Source organism: Aplidium turbinatum, chromosome 15, assembly GCF_918807975.1.
Source record: "Aplidium turbinatum chromosome 15, kaAplTurb1.1, whole genome shotgun sequence".
Taxonomy (NCBI): domain Eukaryota; kingdom Metazoa; phylum Chordata; class Ascidiacea; order Aplousobranchia; family Polyclinidae; genus Aplidium; species Aplidium turbinatum.
In genome coordinates, this window is record NC_137486.1 from 22,118,612 (window position 1) to 22,134,831 (window position 16,220).

General features: G+C 38.4%; 1 protein-coding gene across 1 annotated transcript; it reads left to right on the forward strand.

Moving 5' to 3' along the window:
• The first annotated feature begins 4,186 nt into the window (after window positions 1–4,186).
• Window positions 4,187–15,908, forward strand: LOC145784633 (uncharacterized). The gene is made up of 7 exons (XM_082596500.1): window positions 4,187–4,312; window positions 5,359–5,550; window positions 7,482–7,553; window positions 12,534–12,683; window positions 13,406–13,605; window positions 14,325–15,006; window positions 15,583–15,908. The coding sequence occupies exons 1-7, from the start codon at window positions 4,243–4,245 to the stop codon at window positions 15,684–15,686; spliced, it is 1,470 nt and encodes a 489-aa protein (XP_082452626.1). The 5' UTR covers window positions 4,187–4,242; the 3' UTR covers window positions 15,687–15,908.
• Window positions 15,909–16,220: the final 312 nt, after the last annotated feature.

Here is a 16,220-nt window from a genome sequence, read left to right on the forward strand (position 1 = left end):
ACTACCAAAAAACCATGTATCCAATTTTGTACTACTTTTTTAACTTGACCCCGTAGCTTTTCTAATTCCGATTTGTTTCCGTCATAAAATTCTTTCCAAATTTTGCAAAATACCACATTAAATCTTCCTTCCGACCTTCACCATGATTTATATTCACAACGACACCGGTAAACAATAAGCATTCGATGAAAGAATAACTTTTGCGAAACAATTAAGCTAGTATTTATAAGGTTGCAAACTTTTTACAGTTCACAAGAGCATTGTCAGCGCATAAAATAGCTTGCACGATGCTCTGGGCTACCGCCGTGACACAAGATGAAGAAGAAGCGCATAAAATTTTGTTTGATTAAAGTATACGGCAATTGCCGCTGCAATCCAAGGTTTGTTGATTTGGGGACGGCAGTGTTTTTGCTGTCGTAGATGGAAGCTAATTTCAAAGGCCTATCACTAGAACGAGTAGGATGCTACATCCCACACCAGACAACAAAATCTGTCATTTTTACATTGATTTAACGTCTGTAGACGTTGAATCAATGACGTCTGTAGACGTTAAATCAATGTAAAAATGACTGATTTTGCTGCCTGGGACATAGCAAAAATCTACCATTTTGTGTCGATTCAATGTCATCAGATGTTGAATGCACCCAAAAACAACATAATTTGCTACGTAGACGGAGCGTGCGTTTAGCGTTATGCGCTTGCAAACAGACTCGATGTCGCTTTCGAAAGTCGAAACCTCTGCAGTGAATTGTTGCGGCAGTGAATCGCTCGCTGTGAAAATGAACTTGAAGTCTCGGCCCGAGGTAACCACTAACCAACGCAACAAGGGCTGGTACAATCCGCATTGCCCACACGCGGCATAATCAACGCAGCAACGGACTCGCGCAAATAGCATGGTGCACACACGACCGTTGCCATAGAAACCCGATCAAAGGCGGGAATATGTGCATCTTTTGTTTCATCTACAACACGAAAACGGGCGTTTTACAGCGAATTGAAAGCAGGTCAGTCATAAGTTGCAATATTGTAGTGAAAAGGGAGCAATGTCAAGTCGAAAACTCAATTAAACGTCTCTCCGTAACTATTTTTCAAGGGCTGTTTAGTGTTCACGGATGTCAGCAACTTTTAAATTTATTCAAGGTGACATGCTGTTGAATTAATGTAAACATGAATGATTTTACTTTCAACAGGTATATTTTCAAGCGTATGATCATTTTAGATTAAGTTAGTATTTGCATTCCATTTTCAAAACATTGTCATTCCATTTACAGTATACCTTTTAATAAACCTTTTCGTCTCTTGTTTCATGCTAATAAATCTACTTCGTTGCTAAACTTTATGTTGTGCTTAGCTTAAAGAGTCGCAGTCCATCAACCGCTAGCCAACGCAGATGCATGGCATGTGTTTGCTGAGCCGAAGTGGTCGAGTTTTGTTCATAATAATTAAGGGTAGGTCGAACGTAGCGATAACTCCGAGTGTGGCAATAAAAGCAATCCTATTGTGACGACATAATTGCGTCATCCATCTGCGTGACATTTTTCTGAATTTACGTTGCTGCTGATGAAACACGCTTTCGCCCCCACGGCCAAAAAAATAGTTAGGCGCCTATGATGGCTACTGTTGCATTTCTTAACTTGTTTTAAAAAGAAACAGCTTAAAAACAAGTTTAGTTCATGAGACTTACAACTCTATTAATTATTGCTTCAGCTGCAAGTAATGCCTGATGTGATTGCAATATCAGAAACAAAACTTCAGCAATCTACATTCTTTCAATTTTCGCTACCTGGATATAACTTTTTGCGTAATGATTCCCCAACCTCAGCTGGAGGGGTAGGTTTGTTTATTAAGAAAAATTTTGTCTTTATTATTATTTTATATTAGCTTTGATGTAACTGGTTGTGAAAACCTATGGGTTGAGATACAACTGGCAAATCAAAAGAAGTTGGTCTGTGGTGTAGTATACAGACATCCTACTTATGACTTCAGTGAATATCAAAGCCACCTGTTAGCATCAATAGATAATTTGAATCAAAACAACAGCACTTATTACATATGTGGTGACATGAATATAGATTTACTAAAGATAGAACACAACTTAAAAGTTAAAAATTACTGGCAGTGCTTAGAAAGTTCTGGTTGTAGCTCCCTGATTAACAAACCAACAAGAATTTCATCTCACAGCTCCACTCTCATTGATCACATCTACACAAATGATTTAGTACATAATTAGGAAGCTCATATACTGCTGAGTGACATATCTGATCATCTTTCAATTATTACACTAATAGATTTGACTAAACCAAAAGGTAATTCACACACTAGCCTCATTTGTGATACAAAAACATTTAATCCTGAACAGTTTCTGTGTGACCTTGATGAAAATCTGAAAAAAATGACTAATATTAATTGCACTTCTGTAAATACCTCTTTGAGCAAATTTATTAGCATATTCAAAATAGTCTTACAAAAGCATGCACCATTAAGGAAACGTACCCGAAAGGAAAAAAAATTAACAGGAAAACCTTGGATTACCAAAGCAATTTTGCTGTCTATTAAACACAAAAACAAACTATTTCAGTCAAGGTTAAAAGTAAACACTAGTGAAGCACTAAATGAATACAGAGTGTACAGAAACAAACTAACACATATTAAAAAACAAGCTAAAAATGTACTATAGCCGATTAATTCATAGCACCCATCATAACACATCTAAGCTATGGCAAACAACAAATGACAGAACAAAATTTAAAAAAAGTTGCAAACTACATACACCTACAAGTATCAAGAAGGAAGATGATGAAATCATCTCCGATTCTACTGCTATTGCTAACTCGTTTAATGAATACTTTGCTAACATAGGCAATAAAATGGCATCAAAAATTTCTGCTCCATCTCAAGATTGTTATCATGACCCTGTCTCAGTTATTCTTAACCACCCTAAAACATTTTTTCTTAAACCTATTACCACAGAAGAAGTATCAAAACATTTAAAAAACTTGAATGCAAATAAAAGCACTGGGATGCACGGAATACCAATTAAGTTTTTGAAAATGTCCTCTCCAATCATTTCTCCAATCTTAACTGTCTTATTTAATGAATGCATTGTACTAACTACGTATCCAGACCAGCTTAAAGTAGCTCAAATTGTACCAGTTCACAAGTCTGGTTCATTTGAAACCTGTAATAATTATAAACCTATATCACTTCTCTCCCCAATTTCTAAAATATTTGAAAAATGCAAAAATCAAGTAAGAAAAATATAACAGAGTCGAAGTCGCTGATCGAAGCTGTCGCAAACATTTAAAAAATTTTCCCTTGTAAATATCGAGAGAGAAAATTCAGAGTCGCTGATCGGAGTTGCCATTGCCTGAGTTGCTGAAACAGTTGACCACGCTAAGTATCTTGAAATAATAATTGTTGATAAACCGAACCTCACTTTCGGGTTAGGTTTATATGCAATTATGCATGGGTTAGGTTTATGGGTTGGGGTTAGAGTTATTTTGATAAACCGAACCTCACTTTAGGGTTAGGGTTATTGAATTAAGATTGTAGCCCCTCTGTTACAAATGATCATGAGCTGCCACATTAAAATGATCCATTATTCGCTTCCAACTAACATTTCTAGACAAAACTACAAAGAAAAAGTCAGGCCCATAAAAAAAAGTCAATGATTAATTCAAGGGGAAAATTTTAAAATGTTTGCGGAAATTCCGATCAGCGACTTCGGCTTTGTTCTGTTTTTTCTCTCAATATTTTCAGGGGACGAAGTAGGTTGCATCCGAGACTGGTTGCATATAGTCCAAAGACTTTCTGTTCACCCTGTATATTGCCTTCCTCGTGTAGGAAAAGCTAAGACAGATATAAAGATATTTTTAAACTTACTTTAGATAAGATTTAGTTTTTATTGGCTACTGAGGTTTCCGAATCACATAGAGCACGGTCTACCTTGTTTAAAACAATCGTAAGCTATACCCATTAGCCTACACAGATAACTGTACCCAAAATTAATGCATACAAATATTTTTTCCATGATATGAACAATATTGTGATGCCTGATGCATCGTAGGGCCATGTTTCGGTTGTGGCAGTGGCTCTCCTGTGAAAATTTGTGTCATAAATAAATCAAGCAATCCTGTGAAGATTTACTAAAATCACTTTCGAAAAATATCGGCATTATTTCTTTCACAGGTTTGATGCAAGTATTGTTGTTTATACTTAATATCATTTTTACTATGCTTTAAAATGACTTTGTGCAATCTAGTAATCAAGTTTTTTCTCCTTTCATCTCAGCTACTGGCATCGTTATGTCAAGGTAATAGCCTAGTTTGATTATATATATAATTCATCAGTCAGGTGTTTAAAGTGTTCTGAATCGTTTTGAAATGTGTTTTAATGTCATGATGTTAAAAATTCCTACATTTATTAGACTAAAGCTCAGTAATTTTCAAACTTTTTCCTTATAATACGGAAAGGTTTGTTGGCTTGTGATGCACCCAACGATAGGAATTTCAGTAATTTTGATTTGTTTGTGTCTCCGCCTTCATATATCTTGCTGCAAAATGAATTAAAATTGTGTGATGTGATTGTTAGATCATATTGAATCGATAAAGTTGTGTAATGATGAGCTAGAATGCACATGTCATTGTCAGGGAATAATAATATCTGTATTCTGTAAGATGGTACGGTACTGCTAATTTGCATTCATCAAATGCTGGCATTTGCACAACAATCTAACCTCTTAGTGTAATTTATTAAGTTAAGAATCGATTTCGCTATAGTAATAGCATCTTCAGCTAGCACATGTAAAAAAGCATTTTATTACCATTTTATTACCATTTTATTAAGCATTTTATTACCGCAATTGAGCTTAGATACAAAGCAGAATTATTGCACAATGCCCTTGAAAAGTTGAAAGGTCGCACCAGAGCATCACAACACACAGTTTGATAACCTCTGGACTAGAGAATCAAAAATACTGGAATTAATTATATTATCTGCAAATTTCTGACATTGATTGGCTTGTGAATATATACATATAAAAATAATAAAGACTTTTTTATTTGTATTTCTTGCTATAGAAGAACTTACTTTCAGGGGATCATAACTACGATTTGTTAATACAAAGATTTGTTGTGGCAATTTTGTCAATTGTTTTTTAATTCACGGTATATGTATCTCAGTTACAGTGTCTAAGCCAACCTAAAATAGGTTTATTGCAGATATATTTATATATATCTGTCAATAATATCTATATCATAATATAGATACATTATATTATATCTGTCGATGCCAATTGAAATTCAGTGTTTTGGACCGTTATTTCTAAAAAAGATGTCTAATTGTTTTTACTTTACACAGAACGATGTGGTGACAACTGGTACATACCAAATCATGGATCACGAAGGCCTTCCTCGTTTCATTCAACGTTTAGCGATGGTTATACTCTTTTCTATTCATGTGATGTTGGGTATGAATTAGAACCCGACAGAAGTGTTCAAACTTGTAAAAATGGCTCTTGGAATCCTCACCATCCTCCCAAATGTATAAAAAGTAAGTATCATACAAATTAAATTGTAAGGAAATCGAATTAATCTTATAAATTATATTTATATATATAGACAGACAATCGATAACAACTTAATAACATTGAATTGCATAATTCAAAATTAAGTATTAAGTTGTTATCAATTGTCTGTCTATGGTTTTTAAAAAGTACCTCTCTACCAAAGCTATACTATTTATATATATATGAAATAATAATTTTGATGAAAATTCCTTGAAATGTTGAAGCTTAAGTTAACTTGCATCTTATTGGTGGCTATGTAGTAAAGTTGGTAGAATTTTCTTTTTCATGTCTTTTTCTGTTGGCATTTGTGAGAATGTGATATATATATACGTCTTATGTACAGTAGAAATTTGAAAGTTACCATAATTATGTTGTATAAATACATTAACTGGTTTACAATCAAGTTACAAGATTTACAATGTGATTGAATGTGGATTCAGCCTATTGTCAAAATCATTTGCGTTATAAGATCAACATGTCCAAATTTGCATCATTGGCATGTGACAGTTGGGAATATGAGAATCCACAGTGACCATGATTTTGTGTTTTTACCAACTGACTTTTGTTTCCAAATGGCTTTAGGTGATGTCACAGCTGTTGTTGCCATTGCATTTGCAATATGCCTTCTAGTTTCTGTGTTATCACCAACCAGTATCATCTGCTCTGCGAGTACAAATAATGAGCATTATTTAATTCGTGTGAGATTTTGAGACTACGTAGCTCACGCTCAGAAGAAGAAGGAATTGGTATTGAGTTGATCAGAGGCTACTGAGTTTGATGCCACAGAGAAGCAAATAAGTTTTGTTGAATTGACAAATGTGTGAGCAATCTCTTGTTACAGTTACCACGACTACCCAGACAGAAAATTAGCCATTTTTACATTCAGTCGTTTTTTTACATTAAACGTCTGCAGACATTTAATCAATGTAAAGAATATCTGATTTGCTGTTTGGGTAGAGGTTTGCCTCATGAAACTGTTTTGTAAACAACATTTTTTGTCAAATCATGCCTAATGTTCTACCAGTGCAACCTATGCATGATTAGTCCTGTCTGACACAGAGAAGGTCAGCTTGTTTGCAATGATATCATAACGTTTCTATGACTCCTGCGTTACACGCATTGCAACTCATTCATGTTTTTCTTGGTGTCATTGAGCCTGCTTCTACATCCTACTGGTTTTTGTCTTGTTACAATCGAAAGAGTCCAGTGCACAATTTCAGCATAACTTTCCAGCAGGCGCAACACATTATGTCGACAATTGTGTTTGTTATTGCTGTTTTAAGACAAAAGAAAAAATCTCAGCATAAAGATGACTATCACTAATAACCATGCGATTTTGAATTTAATAAAAAATTCTGTGAGTGTGGTCTATGTTTATGTTTTTGATGGTTTTTCAACTGTCAACCAATTTAATATAACAGCACAATACACTAAGTGTTGAAACTTCTGCAATTGTGAAATTGTGCGATCGACATTTGTAATTGCCAAGCAAAGAGCCATACGCTCCATCGATATGCGTGCTGTTGGCGGGTAGTCATCGCGCTTCATTATGACGTAGCGATTCTACTTTTCAATTATTACTTTCGGTTATTTAGGCGTGATCATTCGCTCAATTTTGTTGGCGAATCTAGTGCCATCTCATCACGTTTCCATGGTTTGTCAACATTATTTCCACTTCCATCAGTAGAAACAACGTCTCTTCGCTGCTGAACGAAAAAAACAACTGCATTTAAAAGTGTTTAGCTCATGCACCATTCGTTTAAAAGTCTTGTGTAACGTTGAAGATGGCAGTGTCCGTCCTCACCTCATGACACCTTATAAATGTTTGTTAGTTGTCTTTATACCTTGCTTACAGTTTTATGTAGAAGTGTTGCTCACAAGTTTATATTGAAGTAAAAATTCCATCTTGTTGCAGTAACTGGACAACTCTATTGCCCGCAGCCGGCTAACATCACCAATGGGGTGGTCCTTTGTTGCTCCGATTCAGGTGAGACAACCCACTAACACAGCTGAACTTCATTAATCGAACTTGGATAGTTTTAATAATCCTGATATTTTGTTGAGTTTTTCCTGTCAAATACGGCAAATCGGAATTCTTTCAGGGTTGCGAAACGAGCCATTCCTGGCCAGTGTGGTCAACCCGACATACTAGTGACAGTGATGCTGTTAATATTGCTGGAAAGTATTCCTTTTCGAACACGCCATTGGCTTTTCAATCAAGAAATTATGTTTGTATGAGTCTTCAGTTGTCAGTTGTGACCATCAAACATGCAAATTATCCAATTGTAGTTGCCATGCCTGAACTTTACCTAGATAGCCCAAGAAATATTATTGAAACTTAATTGTGTGCCGCATAGCTTGGTCAGGCTGTATTCAAATATCACTCTTTGCGCTCCATCAAGCTTTTCAAGTCGTGCAACGCAGTTCCAAGCATATGCGCAATGCTGATTAGCGTCTTGGCAGGCCTCCACACGTATTTCGTGCGTAGATTGTGATTATCATTTTAACGCCCTCAGAATACTTGTTTGATATGCTCCGAACTTGTGTGTTGCGGTGGCTGTCAATCATCTGCTGATTGCGATGCTGCCAATCACCCACTGGTTGCGGTGGCTTGTCAATCACCTACTTGCTGCGATAGCTGTCAATCATCTGCTGGTTGCGATAGCTGTCAATCATCTGCTGATTGCGATGCTGCCAATCACCCACTGGTTGCGGTGGCTTGTCAATCAGCTACTTGCTGCGATAGCTGTCAATCATCTGCTGGTTGCGATAGCTGTCAATCATCTACTGGTTGTGATGGCTGTCAATCATTTACTGGTTGCGATGGCTGCCAAGCACCCACTGGTTGCGATGGCTGCCAATCATCTACTGGTTGTTGGTGTGTGGACCAAAACTTGGAAATCAATTTCCCTCAGTTACTTTCGCAATGACGATTCCTTCCTGCCACCAGTTACCACTGACCCCCGAGTTGAAATATTGTTTTCCACTGACTTTTGTTGGGTCAATGTGTTGTGTGTATTATTGTGTGGTCGTCGGACTACTCGGCGTACCATAGCTCAGCAAGTACAGTTCAGCTACTGCCAAGTCAGCAAATAAAGTTTACCTGCTCACGCCGCACTTGCTTGGTTATCGCATTCTAAACTGGTTTTGCTGGCTTGTGACTTACCAAGATTGGGCTTGCTAAGTTGTTACTTGCTCAGTGTCATCGTTTATCATCTTCACCTACTTGCTCAAATGTAGCTAGCTCAGTTGTCGCTAGCTCAGTTGTCGCTTGCTCAGTTCACAACTGCTGACTTCTAGGATTTCAACTCTTCTTGTATCATTCCTTGTATATATAACTTTCCCATCATGACATCACTGTGAAACCATTGTTGGAACGAAACGATATACGCGACATATTTTTCTTTCTTGGATCAAATTGTTCTCGTGAAATAAATGCGCGAACCATCATTTTCTGGTTGGTGGTCTGTCTCACCAACCAGTTCGAGGTGGCTAATCAATAATGTAGCTGCATGTAATGTGTTATATGCAAGTGCATATAATGTGTTATATGCAAGTGCATGTAATGTGTTATATGCAAGTGCAAGACGTTATTATGCTCCATGAACTTCTACTTTTTTAAAGCATTGATGCTATATTGTAGTCTTGCTACTCTTTGGGCATCTAGATACACTGAGTGCTGGGGAATGGTGACGCTGAATGAGAATATGTCACTGCCTTGAAAGTTACAAAATTGTTGAACTGGTGGAAAACTGCAGTCCTACAGCAATTACTTGCCGCTTGTGATATAGAAGCTTCAAAAAGAGTCAAAATGTTACGTGTGGAAAGTTTGTTACATTATTGCTTACTTGTTTGCGACAATACTCACCGCGCATCACAATAGATACCAGTATATGGCATTGTATGGTTCTTGAATGGTTCCGCGCTATGCTTCTCGCAAATGCCAGTTTTTGTTACAATTGCACATGCGTAATAGTACCAGCAGTTTATACAGTGACCATACGATGTGACTGGCTGTTTAAGACAAAATTGTCTAAAAAGAAAATTGTAGGCGTTTGTATTTTTTAATTAATTGCAATTCTTAAGGTTCGAACAAGTTACTGTGCGACATGCTCATCAAAACTTTACAAACTCCTCCACATACAGAATAAACAACACGTTATAAATTATTTTGGCAACCCTGTTCTTTGCGTCATTGTTCAGGTGACGTCATGATCTGGTTTTCCAAGTACAGTACTGTCATCAATCGTTGTGTGACGTCACACGCATGTGCTGCTAATTGCTGAATTGTGATAGCGTTGCGACGCGCGCTGTGCTTTCTTGAAGATGCGAAGTGAAGGAAGTGGTCGGTTGTTAATTAGAATTTAAGATCATGTTGCCAAACACTTGTTTTATCACGTTTGAAAGCAACAAAAATCTGATTATTGAAGCGACAAATTTAATGTAAATCCAGTTGTTCTATTGATGAACTTTTTCTGTTCGGGCTAGATTGGTTTGTTATATTGTCGTTATTTTCAATACCTACTTTCGATAGCTACCATTGTAATGTAATAATTCGTGTTTTTGTACCGGAATAGTTATGTTATGGTTATGTTGTATACAGTTTTAACCATTGTAAACAGTTATGTTGTACACAGAAGCATTCAAAACGTTTTGTGTGTGGTAATCACTGATCATGTTGGGGGCATGAGCGTTTGAGAGGTTTCTAAAAACGTTTTCTTACAGCCGAGTTTGACCCCGGGACTGATAGTTTATTATTCGGGTATTTGGGTTTGCTTGTTTTTAGCTTCTCTGAATAGTTTTAGTTTGCTGAGTCTCCATCAATGTATCAAGGTCGAGTGGTTTAACACTGTAAGTTCGGGAAGTAAATATACCTGGAACTCGGGCAATGTTGGTTTGGGCACTGTCTTATTTTCCAGCTTTTCGCGCGCATAAAGCAACGTTTTTACCACAATATTGATAAAGTTTGTAGCATGTAAAACGCGACATTAGAAGCAGCGCTTGACTGAACAAGTGTTCGAACCACAGCAACCCAATGGGAATTAGTAACGCATTTGAAAGGCTAATGTCGAAATTGACATATTTCGAGTTCTAGGTATAACTCAAAATAAAATACGTTGCTAACATTTTGTTTTCTAATGATTGAACCGAAAATAAACGTCACAAAAATTTGTTCGACAGCGTACAGGCTGAAAATCGTGAGCGAACAGCAACGGTTAAAAATAACGAATTGAACAGGAAAAATGTCAAAATTGACACTGCCCGAGTTCTGGTGCTAAGTTTGAACAAAAGTTTTTCGGAATTGTCTAAAAAGCTTTGCATGTTTAGAGTTCACACAGATTCACAGTTTAAGCTCAGATTCTAATTTTACATTTGGCGCCCGGAGGCTTCTCTTGGGCTGTTTCAATTCTGCTTTCTCGAGTCATAATCTTGCCAGCTACTTGGTTTCGTTGGCCACATAAAGTTAAATATAGAATCTCAGTAAACAGATTCTTCGTCAATTTGTTTGCCAGATCTGCTATAAGGATTTATATTTGCACTCGCTAGCCAGTTGGATTTCTTTTGTTTATTCATTTAAAATTGTAACCTGCCGGCCACAAAGTAAAGAATCCTTTAGTTGCTGTCTCTAATCTTAAAATATTAACAGTGCTTGGTATAATTTTGCTTTTAAATGCCAAGATTAAACCAAGAAACTTCGCCTTTTCTCTTGATGATATCATCCGGCCATTATGTTACAATAATCTTGTCTCACTTGCAATGCTGGGTAGATTCACGGCATTGTTGCATCAGTGAAGCCAAAAGCAAGAGGTTTTGAAACGAAGTTTATGCAATGAATGGTTCAAAGCGAAATCCTTATCTGAAAACTTCAATTCAAAGGCAAACAAAACAAATTGTTTTTGGTAGCTTTTCAGAATATTTGTTTATGTATTCCCAAGTACCAAGAATTGTAAATCCCCGAATTACAGTTAATGTTTTTTCGCTCGTAGATTCTTGTGCATTTTGGTGTCTTAGTCTATGACGAAATAAATTAGTTCGTTGCCGAAGCAGAAGAAAGTTTGTGTCTTAAAAATCAAATTTCAAAACAACTACAAATCGCCAATGTTTTTATTCCTGACAAAGAATCCGTCAAGTGCAGTGTTAAGCTTGTGTTGAGTATTAACGTATTGAGCTTCAACAAATTATCGGAAATTTGTTCTGATTTTGGCAAAACATATTTAAGTTCAAAATATCCATTTTCAGTACGTTTCCACTTGTTGCTCAAAAATTTCTAGGTATTGCTTCAACTCAACGATTGTTGTCGTCGATGTAAGAAACTTTCCAGGCAGTAAAATCCGTTATATTTACATTGCTTCAACGTCTTGGTTGTGCTCAAGGAACAATCTTTGTGGCTCCCAGACCAAACAACTTGTTTAGATTTCATTGGTTGACGTTGCGAAAACGAGAAACGCTTTAAGAAACCAAAGCTGTTCTGTTGTTGCAGTCATAGCTTTGGGCGACTAATAATCTTACGCCATGCACAACGTCATTTCATGGTTACGTGGTCAAGATTGTCATGTCACAATGCCATATATTATGTTCTGGTAAATACGAGTGCATGAATATCCAGCGCGCGTTTGGTTGTTCAGGTTCCGCTGCAACCGGATATCTGATAATATCTGAAGTGTAAACTTGGACTGCTGGTGTAGCAGTGAGGAGTGTTGTGTTCCAATATGTTGCAGCTTTCCTCTTCCTGGCTTTACATCAACGGCTTTACCAAATTTCATCCTGTGTTTCTGGTTGAATAATGCTATTTCCCTTGTGGACAATCATGCAACAAAAAAGAGAGAGTCTTTTCCCTTCCATTTGTTCTCGATTTATTTCCAAGAGATCCTGAACTCGACAATTGTGGGTTTCTTATGCGTAAAACCATTCGGAAGATTGCTTCGTCCGTCGTCGCCGTTTGTAAACATAGCAATTTGCATTGTAGGAACAGTGTTCAACCCTTCCGATTACTGCTGCAAGACAAATGGGGAAGTCCAGTTTGAGTGCAACCCTGGCTACGTGCTAACGGGAACGCCGTTCTGGAGATGCTACGGTCAAAAGTGGTTTGAAGCCAATCGGCCAGCGTGCCAGAGAGGTGGGTAATTTACTGCCTCCATTTGTTGTTCTCCTATTTGTTGCTTCACCATTCGTTCTATCATATGCAGGTTTCAACCTGGTGTGTGAAGTATCTTTTAGTATTTTGCCAAAGACACAGTTTCATCTTCTCGATAAGTGTCGCTAAAAGGTGTGGTCTTGCCAAAGACATAGATGCTTGTTTTGGGCAGTATCGAACCTACGCCCTTCTGAACCTCGTACATAAGCCCCTACTATCCAGCTATCCAGCCGGCTTTGTTGCCCCTATGGATGCAATATTTCAACCTTGCTACCATTAATTTCACCACTCAATTGCCATCTGCTATGATGCGTTATGCTTCATGGCATCTGTCAAACGACTGTTGCAGTGTTGCATGCTTCAAAGACTTTATTAAAAGACTTTATAAACAAAGCGATCGATATTCCATGTGTACTTATGACGCATTCATGGACACAAAGTGACGTCATAATGAGTGGCAAGTTAATTAGTTTTGTAGCTGGAACTGGACTTTCGCACATGGCTGAAGTTGCTAATTATTTCAATCTTCAACTCCAGCGTACGAAAGCCATGTGGCAAGGTTCCTGTGCTATTATCTCTGTCATTTCGCCTGCATTGTGCTGGCGGGCTTTCATCTTTGCTTTGACAGCAGTTCAAAACGTTGTGTTTGATGTGTCAATGTTGTGTGATTATGTTGGTATTATGTTGGGATCATCTTTTATCAGACGGTAATGCGGGGACGTCAAGTGATGGCCAGGGAACTCCTCATCCGGATTCTCCCCCCATCTCCGACGAAATGATGCGGGCGGTGATTGGTGTGTCCGCTGGAGTACTTGGTCTCCTCCTATTAGTGGTGGCTCTTGCTTTTTGTCGTCCTCGCCTCCGAGACATAAAGAGAAGATGGCAGGATTTCCGAGAGGATGAGGTGAGACCATTGTACAGGATTATCATATTTTGTTTCATCCATAGCGTTCTATATCCACGGTTTCAACATACCAATATGCATTCTCAGTCGTCATGGGCTAATTATCTATCTAATCGAGATATTGAACACCGAAAGTTTACCAAAATCGTCCGTTAACTTTTGAGCAATGTCTAACTGAGCTTGCCGGTGATATTTGTTTGTTCCGCTTCTAATTTTAACGCTTAGAACTGTTGTTTTGTCAACGGACCCATTGAGGGAGCAGTTAGGTTAATGGTCATAAATTATTACAAAATTGTGGTGATTATTGAATTATAAACGAGACACCTTCAAGAATTCTTCGGTCTTAGTTTCGCAAACCATTATTTGCCTTGTTGGTAAAGCTGGAACCCGTTAACGCGTTTGTATCATGGAATTGTAACGTGTCCAACGTTGCCACGCTTCGTGTGTGGTTACTTGGGATGTACTTATCGTTGTGAATATCATGGTCCACCACTTGTGTAAGTTTGTTATGTTACTTAAGTTCAGAAGCACAGGTTTTATTTTTGCAATTAAACCTTGCATGGATAATTTGATGTTTGCTAAGCATCGGGATACGAGGAATATGGAAAACAGCGGGTTTTGTTTTTCAACTGTGCTCTTCAATGGAGGCTCTTCTTTCCTCTCCAGTTTTGACCGCAGTTGTTATTGTTGTTGTCAACATGAATTGATTATTATTGCAGAATGGGTTGATTGTGAACGGACAGAGGGTGTCTCTACCCACCTACGAGGAGGCTACTTCTGTTCAGGAGCATCTTTGGTGTGAATCCCATCAGCATCCTCCTCATCCTTGCCTCAACTCCTTATCCTCCTCTCAACTGGCGTCCTCCTCACGACTAGATACTGTGACGCGACCTCCCGAAAGCAACGTCACAGTTGATGACCTCATTGTCTTTTCTACAACAAGTTCAAATTCCACTATGCAGCTTTATTCTGGTGCAACAGACGACCCGAGGACCTTGGTTCAAAACCAACCTGGGAGTGATTTGACCATCACAGAGTTTTTACGCGAGGCCCCATGCTCTAGCAGAACCGTCCAAGACGATTTAGTTAATTTCGAAGACCAGTTCCCGATTCAACAACATTCCCCTCGTGTGACGTCACTTGCACTTAACGTTAACGAAAATCCATCAACGTCTTTACTTTTGCCTACAACTCTCTCTGCTCCCTTGGAGATCCCATCCATTTATGGAGAGCCGTCATCACGTGATGACGTCACAAATACAGTGAATGGGCACGCCACGAACGAAGCGACCGACCGATGCGTTCGCGGGGAAGCCCCTATCGGTTGTGACACTTCAATGAAGATTGTCCACGTGGACAATACAGCATCTTCAGAAAATCATCATAAAATAATCAAACTGGGTAAGTTACTTTATATCACAAATTGATGGTTCTTGTGTGAAATGCTTTCTCATAAATAGTTGTTTCCTTCATTACTATCTTCAGGGCGATAGGATGGCGCAGCGGATAAGAAATCAACATTTGCTTTCGTTATGGATTATTTATTGGTGTTTTTTATGTTCGGTTGTATACTCTGAAACCACGTTTGGTTGCCTGGCTGCCAATCCAGCCTGGTAGCAGGAAATTAAGGAAATGTACCTGAGTTACGATGAAACTCAGTAAATCGTTAATTGAAAGGGATAACGAGCACGAGGCATTATGTTCAATAAAACAACGGAAGCAATCGTGGGACGGCGGCAAACAGTAAACAACTTGGTCCATCACTTGTGGGACCAATACAATGACTTGCCAACATGTTGGTCTGGCGTTGTCTTCGCACTTTTAATTATAGTTTGTTTTTAAAGATTTGTTTTTTTACAATTTTTTTTAATCATCTGCTGCGTGGTTGGACAACGCGCCTGGCGCGATTTGTGGAGCCGATGACGACACCACTGGTGGCCATCGGTGTTGTCTGTTGACGCTTTCTTGTCGTTGCAGATCAATTCACTGTGACTGATGATGTTCTAGCGGGCGGCAGTACCATTCACCCCATCGATCGTCGTGAAGATGATTTGTTCGATTCCGATTCGACTGCCGTGTGAATTCATAATGAAGTGGTGGAGTTAAAAGGTCAAATCTTTCTCTGCAATGACGTCATGTCCGTCCATACGTCAGAGTTTTAAACGTCATTTTGTAAACTTTTATCCCACGATATGATGTCATGAACGGCCTCCAACCCGTCCATTCACTGCCCCTGTGGTGGGTGGGTCGGTTTGATGTGATGTTGCTGCTTATGTTTTGCATTTATAAACAGTTTTTATACAAAGTAATCAGTCTGCTTCTGTTTTCCCTTACCCCAGGCAAGGTAGTGGAAGATTTGAAGTTGATGAGAAGGCAAGGAAGATCATCGTCAGCAAGGAAGCTCATCTTCAGCGATCGAGATGTCAGGTGTTGAGGCAGGTCGGATGACGTCAGCGTATAGAGGTCATACACTTATAGACGTGCGGTGATGTTCTTTCCCAAAGTGCAAAGTTTAGTTCTATGACGTCACACTACGTCACTTGTTGAGGGAGGATAGATCTGTCAGTCGAGAGGTTAGTTTGAAGGCCGACAACCTTTCTTCCGGCCGTTGTGTT

Excerpts from the sequence above, each read along its gene's own strand:
- LOC145784633 (XM_082596500.1), top strand. The coding sequence starts at position 4,243 with ATGACTTTGTGCAATCTAGTAATCAAGTTTTTTCTCCTTTCATCTCAG. Across the intron at positions 5,551-7,481 it reads TCCTCCCAAATGTATAAAAA|TAACTGGACAACTCTATTGC; the intron begins GTAAGTATCATA and ends ATCTTGTTGCAG. Across the intron at positions 12,684-13,405 it reads TCGGCCAGCGTGCCAGAGAG|ACGGTAATGCGGGGACGTCA; the intron begins GTGGGTAATTTA and ends ATCTTTTATCAG.